Source organism: Colius striatus, chromosome 15, assembly GCF_028858725.1.
Source record: "Colius striatus isolate bColStr4 chromosome 15, bColStr4.1.hap1, whole genome shotgun sequence".
NCBI classification, from domain to species: domain Eukaryota; kingdom Metazoa; phylum Chordata; class Aves; order Coliiformes; family Coliidae; genus Colius; species Colius striatus.
In genome coordinates, this window is record NC_084773.1 from 9,499,900 (window position 1) to 9,514,396 (window position 14,497).

Genomic DNA, 14,497 nt, shown 5'->3' on the forward strand with positions numbered 1-14,497 from the left:
AAGCACCGGCCATAGGGTAAAGTAAGCTGAATAGCAGTTAAAAGTGATCTCAAAAAGAGGTGAAAGCATTTCAAAAAAGATAAATTCACACTTGCTTTGATTTGTGGGTACATTTGGAGGCAGAGACATACAAAAAACACAGCTCAGAAAATTGGATATAGTGAATTATCAGCTACCACTTCAAGCTCTTAACAATCCAGATTGCATGCACCTGAAAACTACAAGGTTCATTCTTGTTTTGTGAGTTTGATTATATTCATCCAGACACTGCTCCACAACATCACTGAACAGCTGAGTGCTTGGAACTTCAACATAGAGTCTTTCATTTCCCTCCAGTTCTGGAATCATGTAGTCACCAAAAAACAAACTTCTCATATTTTCTTCTGTTACCTATGGTAAATATGCAATGAATTATGATGCCAAGTTCATTAAATAATGGAATTTTAGAAACAAAGAACTTAGATAAATAATCAAGACATGAGAACAGGTACTAAAATATTTTGACTCACAGAAAACACCCACCTCAAAAATGTCTATTTCTCATATTAAACAATATACTTATTCTTAATTTGTTCTTTGTATACAATATTTTGGAATGTGATAAATTGGCTCAAATAGCCAATCTCATAACCATGACCTTCAGATTACACCAAATTTATGCAGATGTATGTTTAGCAATTTTCAATACATCATGAAATGGACAGCTAGTGCTGTTAAAAGCGGATCTGTGCCCAGTGCGTACTAAGCTAATCTATACACAGAGTCAAGACAGTGCTTTATTTTGTATCTGCACAGAGGTGAGTGCTAGGGGGACAACATCACAAGGCAGCACACTCAACAGTACATCCCACACCATATTTATACAAAATTATATAGAATACATATTCTATTTAGTAAGTCCTCCACCTGGCATGTAGATTGAGTAAATGATCATCTGGCATCTGCTGAGGCAGGAGTTTCTTATCAGTATAAGTCATGCATATAAAGTGACTGGGCCCACCCGATCCACCTGTTGATAATGGTCTTCCTCTCAGGTAGAGAAACTTATTATTATTCAAGGACATCCTCTATGAGGACAGCATGTCAGTTCTAGGTCCACATATGGTTATTTTGATCAGTAACATCTTAATATTAGCTCTAACTACAAAGCACCTATGAATCTGGACTATTACTGTTTTAGTCTATCATCTTTTATTTGGTTTCATTGACATCAATGACATAATAGGGGAAGAAAACAAAAGAAAACCAGAACAAAGCAGGACAAGGCATACAGTATGACATTGTTATACAATGTGGTAAGTACTAACATTTCATAACAATTATGGAATGCAGCTGATCACACAGTAACTTGAGCACAAGCTAAATTTAAAAAGGGAATGTTTCTTGTAAATCAGGTCCCTGCAAGTCCGTTTATGAGTATTCATAGTTTATTTCTCCTTGAAGGCACAGTAAGGTATGCAAATCCCAGCTACTTCTGTGGTAGTGACTTATAAATTATTCTGGTTATTTCTGTTATCTCTCATTGTCCAAAGATTCTGTGAGTGCTGGTACATCTCCAAAAAAAGATGTGACAACATTTTCTTTGGAAGCTTATAATTATAAATTTATAATGAAAGCAACTGTTTTGCAATAGGTTAAACATGATACTCACAGGCATGTTTTCTTGCTTCAGGTGTGCAAAAACCGAATCAAATGCTTCTTTGAAGTACTCTTTCACAATACCTTTCACTAAATTGAATAACCAGGCTCTATCATTGTCTTCCACTAGACGGTCATAGAAGACACGAAATACCTCATGTACAAATAGCCGGATCATTACATGTTTGCCTTCAACTGACTTTCTCTTAATGAGCAAGCAGCCATGGACAACACGGGAAAAGTCACGCAGGTTGAATGTATAATGAGATTTGGCTGGTGTGGGCAAAAGATTTTTGATGGCTTCCTTATACACCTTAAGATAATAATAACAACAAAAAAAGAACTAAATCAACAAAACAGTAACACCATTCAAATATCTTGACTTCCTTGAATTGTATGACATCCCAGTTCAACTGAAGGACTGTACAGTATGTAACGGTAGCTTCCTAAATTTTCAGCCGTGTAAACCTACTTTTTTGCATCTATACAAAATACTAAAACCAAAAAAGAGTAAATAAAAAAGCTGAATAGTAGATGAAGAAAAGTGGGTTTTGACTATGTTTTGCTTTAATCCTGAATGCATCAGCTGTTTTTACCTCATGTTGTTATGACAGAATTAGTATCATTTCTCATTACATTGGACATAAATAATATGCTGAAGTGAATGCTGTTGGGGAACTTTTAATCTATCTCTGAAACCTCAGAAGTGAATTATCAAATATCAACCTGCTAAAAAACCCAAATTCAGTCAGTAAAATCAAGTGTTCCTAAGCCCAGTTCCTCTCTTACCCTTTCATGTTGTGAGTTGGAGCATATTGCTTACCAGGATGAAAATTCATTTTAGAATAGATTCTCTAGTAAGCAAATATAGAAGTGTCAAATGCATTCAAATCACTAGTGGCTGCTATTATTATTTGCTATTTAAGGAAGCAAAACTTTTTACTTTCTTGTGAAACAGTTTTTTTGTTTGTTTTGGAAGGATCAATTAACTTACAAAAATATTCTAGTGGCTGTAGTCAGTGAGCTTTGTGATTCATATACTGAATGTATTCCTAACAATAATTCTGAAATATCAGTTCTGCAAGTCCTTGGAATTAGATGGATTCAGTCTTGAACCAGCTGCAAAGTCTGAGAAATGCCTCATTTCTGCAACATAAGGGAGTCATATCTGTGAAAATTCCATCACTTGATTTTGTCTTTGAAGATGACCAGATTTTCTGTCAGTTTTTCACTGGTCAAATATCAGCTACCTCCTGCATTTCAATGATGAATACTTATGCAGGCAATAGACTTGTTCACACTGCTAATGACTACTGCTGAATAAAAAGCCAGCAAAGCTATACACTGATATCATGTCCATAATGTAATGCTTCTCTGCAAAAATATCACAAATTGCCTTTTCTTTTTTAGTGTACACTGCAAATGTGATATTTGCTAAAATCTGTAACATGGAACTTCACAGAACATTTACAAATTCCATACAACTGGGCTTTCCATTTCACATTTCTGTGATGTCTTTTGTCACACTGGAGTCAAATTCTAGAAAGCTGCATGTTCACTTTGGCTGTCAGTTTGCTGTGATGTGTCTGTAACTAGCATGAAAACTGGAAGACGGAGGAGGAAAGTAGAGAGGGTGATTACTTTGCTCTTAATCTGTCTCAGAAGGAATTTGGGAATAGCTGCAACTGATGTTTTCATTTTGTCTTTGCAAGTGACAGCTTCTCACACCTGTCTGATCCTGAATAGGTTCAAATGTCATCTACTTGACACTATTTGGACAGGCAGGTAGAACCCACACTAACACAAACTCAAAGACAATTATCCTAGAATAAGAAGGTTACTGCAACAATAAAACTAAGACAGTTTTGTCAAAGCATATGAAGCTGTAATAATATGGAATGATATGGAATAAAAGATCTAAAATTTCTACTTCATGTATAAAATTATTATACAGCCCATGGAACTTTACTAAACAAATTAAAGGAAATTTCCATTAAGGTACGTGCATCTTACCTCTAAAGTGGCGGAGACAATTTGATTTCCAATTGTGAAGAACTCAGCAGAAAATTCACTAGCCCGTAGATAGAAAGCTACTACAGTAGAGAAGATGCGGACCATCGTTTCATCGCTGAAAGAATTAATGGTGCAAATGTTGAAGTGCCGCAAAAATCGAGGAGTAACAGGATTCCTCCCACCGCCTGGAGGCCCCATAGCAGCAAGCAGCTGAACATCAACAAGCGTAATTTTAGATGTATCCTTTAAATCATACCTTCAAAATAAATTGCAACGTGACATTTAGATAGACAGATACAACAATTTGTTACAGATTAGAAACATCTATATACCAGATTACTCTCTGCATGTATAACATACATACTTAACAATATCATGTCATATATTGCATGCTATGTTTTCATAGATATTTTTTGTTTGGTTTTAACCATTTCCCTTCAAGTAACAACAACAGAAACAAACACCAAAATACCCAAGAACAACCAGTATATGCCCCAGTTAATCTCAGCACATCATCCTGGCCTTAAAGAAAGATAATTTCTTTATAATGGATTACATAAAACCTGACACAGTATTTTGAGATAAGTATTTAAAGCTGTTATGTGGCAAGATACTTCTATTAAAGAGCAATAGATATTTGAAGGTGGAATTACAAAATTAACACTACTTCAAAAGTGACTGGAATCATAGAATAATTCAGGCTGGAATAGTCCTCAGGAGAGCACCTGCTTCAGTCTTCCAATCTTTGCAGAGCCAGAAACCTCAAAAGCAGGGAAGACCTTGAGCTTATTTTCATTCACACCTATAACTAAATCTGATTTTGTTGTTATTTTAAAAAGATTTTGAATTTATGTTTAAAAAAGTTAATGATCTTGGATGACACTAAAAACCAATGCAATGAGTAAAATTACAAGATTTATATAGTTTATATATATATATATATATATATATATATGCACCAATTTCCTCTGAGGAGGAAAAGAAAGAAAAGAAACAAGGAACTGCATTGGAAAAATAAAAACAATTTTAAAAACTAGATATTAAAATATCCAGGTGCAAAACAATGGTTTTACTTCCATATACAAATACTGCTGAAGTTCAGCAATAAAACCTTCCAAAAACCCCAAGATGAATCTGACAATGAATTTCCTAAATTGACAAGTCACTTAAAGAGCAACATGGAAGTTGCTTTGGCTTTAAATGCTATGTTTTTATATAAACCAAAGCTACCTTAGCATTTACAAAGTATTTTTAAAAGCTTTCAAAGTAAAATTCAGATGAATAAATAATTATAACAGGAAATGCAGCAACAGAACAACATTATTTCAAGTAATTACCAATATCCATGGTCAAAGAACTGTCTTAAAAGTTCTATAGGAGGCTGTGCACCATACTTCTCCAAAGCAGGCATATTCATATCATCTACAAAAATGACACACTTCTTTCCCATTGGAGGTCCAAAGACTCCTTTGCGCCTCTTGTCCAGCCTGTTCATAATAATGTTCTATAATGCAGACAGGAATATTCAAACCAGATATTAAATACTCATATGTGTTATCTTTTGAATCATAAAGTATCTGTTCTACTAACCTGGGTCTGATTTGCACTGGTTCGAGCTGAAAAATTAATGAAGAAGGGAAAGTAGCGCTCCTTGTCCAAGTTGTTCATTAATTTGTCCTTGACATACACAGATTTCCCAGTACCTGTTGGTCCCACTAAAAGCAGTGGCCTATAAAAAGAAAGAAAGCAAGTATATAGACTGGAGAAAACTATTAAACTGCAAACTAACTGCAGTTAGAAGGCAAAGGCTTTACTAACTTGCCCTGCTTGTTCTACCTCTGAAAACATTATTTGCCTTAAGAAGAAACAACAATATTGAAACATATTCCTCTAACTCTCTCATAATTTTAATATGGTCCCACCAATAAGACAAAAGGGACAAAGAGATACTTCTCATTCCCTCATTCTACTGGCTTTGGAGTAATGTATGAACATACACAAGTGTTAAATTTCTTCTGATAGGTCTTCCAATAGTTTAAACTCCATAAACCTTTCAGTCTTGAAATTTAACCTGAGGCTGTTTGATATTTTATCCCTTATATTACTTGACCATAGCTAATATAATTGATTTTGATATAACTAATCAAAAAAAAAAAAATCCTTACCAAAGAAGAAAGAGGGTACAAAACCTCTTCTTTAGGTTCTCATAACAGCATCATCAGAACTAGCAAACTAAAACTGTATTATAACAAGGCTTCACAAAAAACCCCAAACCAGACGTTAGGGCAGCAAATCGTACTGTATGTAGTAAATCTTTATTTTTTAACATGCCAAACAAACATAGAGGGCTTCATAAAAGCACTCAAGTCAATGGGTAGAATAAGATATATTTCTATCTATAACCAATATTTCAGAAATTTGCGCTGAAGTGGTGTCACTTACTTTCCATGGGTAACAAACAGCTCTATCAAATATGTATATCGGACTGTATCCATGGTTGGGACTATAATATCTTGAATCTTGACATTTTTATCACTGTAATTAATGTTTTTAATAAATCCATTCCAATGAACCCAACATCCTCTGCCTTTCAGCTAGGAATTAACACAGAGGTAAAATGGAACAGTGTTACTTCTGTACACATAGAAAGTTTTCTCTACTACACTTTTGAAAAATGAAAATAATGAATATTAAATGTTTCAGAAATTCATATATTTAGTTTGCTTCATCTCTCTAATAACGAGTTAAACTACATACTTAAGCTTAGACTAGTTTCTTTTCTTAAAGACTTTGCTCAGCCAAAATAAACAAACAAAAACAATCAAAAGCCCAAGAGAATAACATATGCAAAAATTAAAGAGTATAATTATAATGTCACGTTTCTAATGGATACTACAATCAAAACTGTAATATAACAAATTGCCTGTGGGCTCAATTTCCTGCTTTCTAGAGAGGACACATCTCTTCTACTAAACATACTCCGATTTGAGTTTGTTGGCTTAGCTTGAGCTACAGAATATCTACCATGAAGCAACATTATGAATCTAATTGATGTGTACAGCTTGCTATTTTCTAAAAACATTTGGTGTGGACACGAATATGACTTGGACAAGCCAGATACTTCCTCAGTTTGAATAAAGATGGGACAAGTTAATGCAGCTGGCAAGCTGCTTCCAATTACCAGAAACAAGTGCTGCAGGTTAATCAATTGAGCCCTGGGTGATCACATGGGCGGAAGCAGCATATAAGGAAGTAGCTAGCAAAGGAAGGGTGGCTTTGAGTTGACCTTGCTGGTTGCACTATGCTGCCTGTGTGCATCTTTGTATGTACGTTTCCTAGCTTTTCTACATCTTTGAATGAGCATGACTTGCACTCATCACAACAATTTGGTCAGCACAGTAGTATTCAAAAAAAGAAAAATAAATTTTAAAAAGCACTGTGAGATTTAATCCAACACTCTACAACACCCAACAAGCTTTGTAAATTTAAAATACCCCTCTAGCTCTGTTTTCCTTCCATCTACTTCAGCCAAGCAATCAATTGTACCTCATACATATAGTCATAGACCAAGCCTTTCTCTTCAAAGGGACACTCCTATTTTCCCACATTTGTTGGTATAGGATTTATTCCAGATTTCCCTGCCACAGTTTCCCTTAAGAAATTATCAAAAATCATCTTGCTGTCACCATCACAAGTTCCACCAATGGACCAGATTGTGGCAAATGCAAAGCAACCCTGCAAGAACAGAAAGATGGGCAACTGTCTGAAAAGTTGACATATTATAAGATTCTTGTACTGCCTGAGTAACAAACATAATTCAGAAAATACTATTAAGCCAATAGGTGTGACAGGTTACCTTTGAATAGCCCTGGTCTAAAGAGATTTATAAATCCGATTAAAGACAGATACAACAAAATCACTTATTCAAGGAGATATGTATATACACATATATGAATAAAAATAAAGGCCACTGAACAAACACTATGTAATTGTCACATGACAAAGCCTGTGAAGAGTTTAATTACATGGCCTCATGATTTCCTATTTGAAAAACAGGATCTAGGAAGTCTCTAATTCCATTTTAACTATATACTTCTGTTTTCTTTGTTTTTTTCAGAAGAAAGTCATATAAGGCCAGACAAAGCATTCAACTAATACAAGTCTCAAAAAACACTCTTCCCAAAGAAATTTTGCTCAAACAAGCCATTCAGTACTACATGAACACTTATTTCCTTTAAAAGAAAACAAGACATTTTGCTTTAGCTAGTTAGTTGCTTAGTTAAAAAATAGTTTCATGTATCTTATCCCATATTAACATTGTTTTGGTTAGTCCAATTATTTTTTAAGACTAGCACATGGAGAAATAGATACACATTTTTCTACAGGTTAAAAAAAAACCAACCATAATCCATCTATGGATGTTTCTGTTGGTGGGATCTTCTTGTACAGTTGGACAAATTAACATTTCAAAAAGCCGCATTAGAGCTACTACAACGTTGGTATCGCTTGTAGGCACCAGTTCCTAAGAGATACAAAGGATGAGTATTATATTCTACATGTTCATTTATTTTATCTTTTGGATTTAAAATACTAAAATAATTAGATAATTAGCTAATTTTAAACAAATACTTGAAGGCAAGGTTTACACCGACTTTACTCGAAAGATCATCTGCCCTCCTCTATCCTTGAAATGTCAAAACATTTCTCTTGTTAACCATGTTCAGGGCTAACATGTGACCACTACAATCATACACTGTAAAACAAAAATACCCCACGGAAGTAAGTACAGCAACACAAGCAAAAGCCTAAGCACTATATCACACAGAGTTTGCAAGGAACTACATTTACGTTCCCCCTAACACTTAAAAAAGTACTTCTCTATTCAACCCCATATGTACAAAATTCTCTTGGGAAGACTTTTTACTTAGTGCTTTAAGAACTTCAATTTACAAGTCTTACCTAACATTCTCATTTTAACTTTCTAAGCTGGTCCCAAGTGGTGCCCTTCTCCAAACAGCAGGAGGCTACTGCACATTCATTCTAATTGTGCTCACCATGAAAGAATAGTCCCTCCCTACCAAAGATAACAGAGTGGAAATGGCCACCAAAATACGGTGAGAAAAAATGGCAAAAAGTACCTTGCACTGTTTCTGACGGAGTCTCAGTGCTGGTGGTACTAACCAATCAAAAAGTCCCTGCAGAAGATCTTGATGTCCCTTTGAGTTAAGAGGTTCAGGCAGTTTATTCAACCATGCGGTAACAAGTGGCCTCCAGCCCAGTTGAGAAGGTTCCAAATAAATCATGCCACAACGACTGACTGTAGCAGGCTAAGGAGAAAATGTAATCTCATTTTATTATATATTTAATAGAGGGAACTTTGGTTTAGATTTTCATTAAAGACAAAACTTACTGATGCTTGAGAAAGATCCATCGTTTCAAAAATAAGAGTCATCTGAGGGGACATTTGGATGATTTCCCCACTCATCAAACAAAGCTTTAATAATAAAATAATCACAAGCAAGATTAGGAAAAAAACCTCATGTAAATTATGCTTCTTAGTTCTATATGAAAATCAGCAAAATCAAGTATAACTAAAGGCAAGGTCAACTACATAAAATGTTTAATTGCTTAAAGCAATGATTAGTTTTTTCAAACTTCAGGTGATTTCTTCACTTAAACCATATTACTCCACATTATCCTACCAGCAAGTTCATTACAGTTAACTATCCATCTTGCATATGACAGGACAATCTAAAGACAGCAAGTAGTAAAGATATCTGCTGCTAATGTTGCCAATACTGAACCATTCTAGTAGCTGGAGACGCACTACTCCTACTTATTAAAATAAAAGTACAGTTTGAGTATTTGGACACACTATCATCCAGAACTTGAACTAAAAATTTCACCTCTAATTTTTACATTCACTTTGAGATTCCTAAGGCCCATTTTCAAAAGTACTGTAAGGTTACAACTTTGACTTCAGTATCATTAGTTTTGAAAATACAACCCTTTTGTGTCTTGGGAACGTGTTTAAATGTAAGTGCCTAAAGTTGTGCAAGTTTGGAAACGGTGGGATTTACATTAAATAGAATTAAACAAAATTTTTTAAATGTAAATTTCAATTACGGATGTTACAAACTAACACCAGGACATTAATAATGTACATTTAATGTTTTACATCAATGATTTGATTCTGTGATTATGATTCCAATAAATTTAAGTAAAAAAAAAATACCCCAAAACAACCAAAAAAGCTCACAACTTGTTACCAAAGCCACATTGCACTTGATTTTTTCAAATGCCAGGCGCTGCTGCTTGCATTTCTAGTTTCATATGCAGAACATTTTCAAAACGTCACATTATTTTATTTAGGCATTTATTTTCACTGACTGATACCTTTTTGTTGTCATCCAGAACTGTGTTCATGCTTTCTATCCACAGAGTATCAATTGGGCCATCAAAGATAACCCATTTGCGTTCCGGAGTCTCAGATAACGCAAATTCTCTGAAAGTATTTGCAACTATACCGTCTGTCCACTAGAGGGGAGAATGCAGAAATGAAAAGAGAGTAGATACAGATCAATAAAACTGCAAGTAACAGAAAAACCTTACATTTTCTCTTAGTCTGCAGAGCATAACTGCAGTTTCAGTGAGGGTCATGCTACCTCATCAAATTTTAAAATAGTGGCATTTTCACTTTAAATAATGCTATAATATACAAAAGACCAGCAATTTAAGTTACAGAAACTTAGAAGTGTTTCTGCTCTGTCTTGCATCTGTTTCTCCCCAGAGTCACTAGTTTCATTGTTTCACATTCACTTCTTCACGTGGCTTCTTTTCCAACCCCAAGTTTCACACTTGGGAACCTATGAATTCATAAGCTTTTCTAGATAGTTTTTGCATTATTTTTATTAGACTGGTCTGGAATAGACAGAGAAATGCTTACAGTTATGTCTGGTATGATTTCCTAGTGTGGATGCAGTTATGTTAGGACAATAACTCTCAGTATGGCATTGAATTTTGGGGCATATTGAAATCTACATAACCACACACACACTTGGTACTGCACTTATTTATGCACTAATTTAAAACAAGTCATAAAAATATTTGTGAAAATAAAATTTACAATTGTGTTCAAAGCATTAAAATTATTTTCTCAGTGGTTTATTACCCAGAATAATGGAGTTGATATATACAGGAAAAAAGAAAAAAAATCAAGCATTAGAAACACTACAAAGCAGAAAAAACCAGACAAGATTAATAGCTCCTACTTGTGAATCCATACTGGTATGTTTACCTCTTTTATTCTTAAAACAAAACCAGTCATCTAATTTATAGTACAGACCTATAAACACTGTTTGGAGTCCAGGAAACAGATGAAGAAATGCTGTCATCTGGAACTGAGACTTACAAACCAGAAGCAGAAGGCTTGTAAACTGCCTTTCCTGCCCCCTGAAAGCAACTGTGAATGACACCATGAGTGAAACTGAAGTTAGAAGATAATTACAAGAGTGCTTTCACAAGAACTTCATGAAACCCACAGTAGGTGACAGAGGAAGAAACAGATAACAGTGAGCAATTACTAGAATCTATTTTTAAAACATACATTACCTCATGGGAAACCATATCAAACTGTCCAAAAAGCTGACCCATAGTGATTGATTTGGGATTCACAGTTCTAAAAACTACTTTTTCTTCTTCACCATAACCACGCTCTTTCATAAGAGACAGTGTATCTGCCAGCACATGCAGAACTTTAGTCTTCCCAGAGAAAGATTCCCCTACCAGCATAAAGCTGTCAGAAAAAAAAAAATGCTATTAATAAATTTGTTTGGCAATTTAGGGCTCTACAGACTACATGAAGGCAGCAACTCTAACAATGTTGCACTGAAAAGATTGATTAATAAGCTGATTATTAACAACTGTTATATTCTATATATTCTCTTCACTCAGTTGCTATTCAGTAAGAAAACTAGGAATAAAATGACATAGATATTATAACTGATATTTTAATATAGATAAAATTTTACAGTCCTAAGTCTTCATCATACTGATGTCCATACCCAAAATCATTATTCATGTGAGGCTACTTCTGATATCAGGAACAGTACAATTCCCCAGATGTATTTTCACAAGAATTTTGGTACATGTACAAGCAGTATTGGTGATTCGTTGTTCCAATACAAACAGAAATATTTTGCCATCCTTAAGACCTTTTATCCATGACATAAATAGCTACTAAAATATGATCCAAAATTACTATAAACACTGCTTGGAAAGTAGTAATGAGAATCTTACCCATGTCTAACAATCATCATCTCATATGTCTGCGTCATCTTCTCTATAAAAGCTTTTACAGGTTGGACATTATGTCGAATGCAACATTCATTTGCACATTCCAGAAAATCCTAAAATCATACCAAATAATAATCATATCATTGCTGCAATTTAAATTACTGTCTTGCTACAGTGGAAAAGTTTATGGTCATTAATAAGGGATTCAAATTAATAAGAGATACAAATTAATAATTTAGATACTATTAATCAGAATTTAGTAACCTCTGGAAAAAATAATTACGCTGTATTTCGTATGCTAGAACAGGAGTTAACTACAATTTTTATCTTAAGAGAAGGCCTATCATCATCAGGAGACCAACAGTGTGCTTTGGAACAATACACTCTAACTAAAGACTAGTATTTAATGGAAAATTTTAAAAAGTCAATCCATTTGGTCTTTCTCAACACACTCACATCTTCTTCCCATCTATCCTCCTACAAAGGAAATATGCTTTATTTGTTGGTATAAACAAAAGAAAATAGAAACACAAAGTTTACTCAATTATGTTCAAAACTTATGAAAGAAATGAGCAAAAGATATTGTTTGGTAAACTTGCAGGTTAATTTCTGAACTCTGCCATGCCTTACACAATCGTTGTTGTAAGGAAACTCAGATATGGATTATACTCAGAATAGATACAGGAATTTTCTTTGGTACTAAGTGTCATCACAAACATTCAGCATTTTTCCTTATCTTGCAATAACTCACAAATTACTGTAATAATTACACTTGTTTCAAAACAAATCACAAAACAATCCACAATGATTAAAACCAAGGAAAAATTGCAAGTGTACTTACATTGTAATCTGCATCAGGAAGCTTGATTCCAGGAAACAAATCACTAGTTATACCCATGAACAGAGGAATATCATGGGACAAAAATTTGGGCTCGTTCACATCCTTAATAGATCTAAGAAGCTAAAGGAAAAAAACATACATTTTATTATTCTTATTAAAAACACAGAGTAAACTGCACAGCAATTAAAATGTCATATGTAATAGAGATGAATTCATTAAATGCTGCCTTTGATAAGCAGTTAAGCACCACTGTGCAATCATTAGCATAGCACTGCAAAGCACAGCATGTGTCTTCTTATTTTCATTTCACAAACTAAGAAACTTCCATCAGGAATGTGAGAAGACACGGTGAAACTGCCTTCAGAACTCAAAATTGTGTGCATTTATGAAATTCCTTAAGAATTATTCCCTCAGGAACTCACCAGTATGTCTTCATCTTCCGTGGGAAATTTCAGTTTTAGGTTCCCAGCAGCCACCAACACAGCTTTAACTGCTCGCATGCCATAGTCATAGTGATACTGAGAGGAAAGCTGTTCTGAACAAAGCCTGTATGTCATTACTATCTTCACTGATAGTGACTTGGCATTCAAAAATCCATATGAATAGAGGGAAATTTCAGCTATCAGTGCATAGTTAGGAACCATCATGGCTACTGTTCGAAAAAGAACCTGAAATAAATACCCAAAGAAATATCTTTAAATAGTTAATTGAAGAATGGAAGTAATTCAGAACTTTTGCAGGTGATGGATCAGTATTCATCCCATCACAGCATTTATAACAGTAACAGCATTTTAAATCAAGTACTGCTTAGTATGATTAGGTAGGCTAATTTAAAACAGTTGCACCGGAAAGCAGAGGCCTGCAGAACATTTGGGAGACAAGGAAGTAGAAGAACTATCAATGTCTGCAGCTTGTGACCCGGCAGAAGGATAACATAAGTAAGCTGTCATCAAAATCTTCAAAAAGACCCAAGTATTTTGGAAAAGAGTAGTGTAATCCATGTAACTAGCATATGTTCATATTCCAGGTGGCACAGTCTGATTAAATATCAGCAATAAATGTGTCCCTGATTTTTTTTTTTAATTCCTTCTAAAGCAGAAGCACGTATTTTGTTAATTTACCTTCAGATTATCTGGAAGTTCAGAACGTCCTGCATAACCTGGATTCATAGTAATAGCTACAAAGCAGTTGGGGTTAAGCTTCAGTTCTGTTCCTTCAAAAATAAATGTTTCTAGCTTTATCTGTATGGCTCTCTGGATACAAAGGATCTGCTGTGCCACCACTGACAGTACTTCCAGTTCAATGCGATTGAATTCATCAAAACATGCCCATGCACCCGATGAAGCCAAACCCTTGAAAAACTGCAAATGAAGAGAGATAGCCATATCATTGCTAATAGAATGTTAGAAGATTCTAAAGCAACTAAAAATATTATGTTGGAAGTTTAATTAAATGAAAAATATTATTTTGATAATAATATCTAAGTCTCTTTAGAGAAAAGATCAGTGTGTACTAAAGAACAAAGTCTTTCCTTGGTTCTAAAGAAAGTCAAATCAGAAGGTCCTCACCCTGGGAACTCTTGTTTCTTTCATGTTTTAATTAGCAACTTAATAGGATTTCAGAAAGCACAGAAAATGAAACATACGTAGAGATCGGTATATAGCGTCCAAGAGTAGGAGACCGCAGGTGCCACATTTATTTGTCTGTACA

The 14,497-nt window shown here is 34.5% G+C and overlaps 1 protein-coding gene across 1 annotated transcript in view; it reads right to left on the bottom strand.

Annotated features, from left to right (window-relative positions):
- DNAH12 (dynein axonemal heavy chain 12) overlaps positions 1–14,497 on the bottom strand; it is a 62,686-nt gene that overhangs the window by 26,397 nt on the left and 21,792 nt on the right. The window contains 16 exon segments of the mRNA XM_062008563.1: positions 212–390; positions 1,652–1,951; positions 3,652–3,907; positions 4,989–5,155; positions 5,242–5,380; positions 6,094–6,245; positions 7,198–7,386; positions 8,054–8,173; positions 8,790–8,978; positions 9,062–9,145; positions 10,048–10,188; positions 11,263–11,446; positions 11,950–12,059; positions 12,788–12,907; positions 13,210–13,455; positions 13,909–14,148. Of these exon segments, the coding sequence (XP_061864547.1) occupies positions 212–390; positions 1,652–1,951; positions 3,652–3,907; positions 4,989–5,155; positions 5,242–5,380; positions 6,094–6,245; positions 7,198–7,386; positions 8,054–8,173; positions 8,790–8,978; positions 9,062–9,145; positions 10,048–10,188; positions 11,263–11,446; positions 11,950–12,059; positions 12,788–12,907; positions 13,210–13,455; positions 13,909–14,148 (2,816 nt within the window).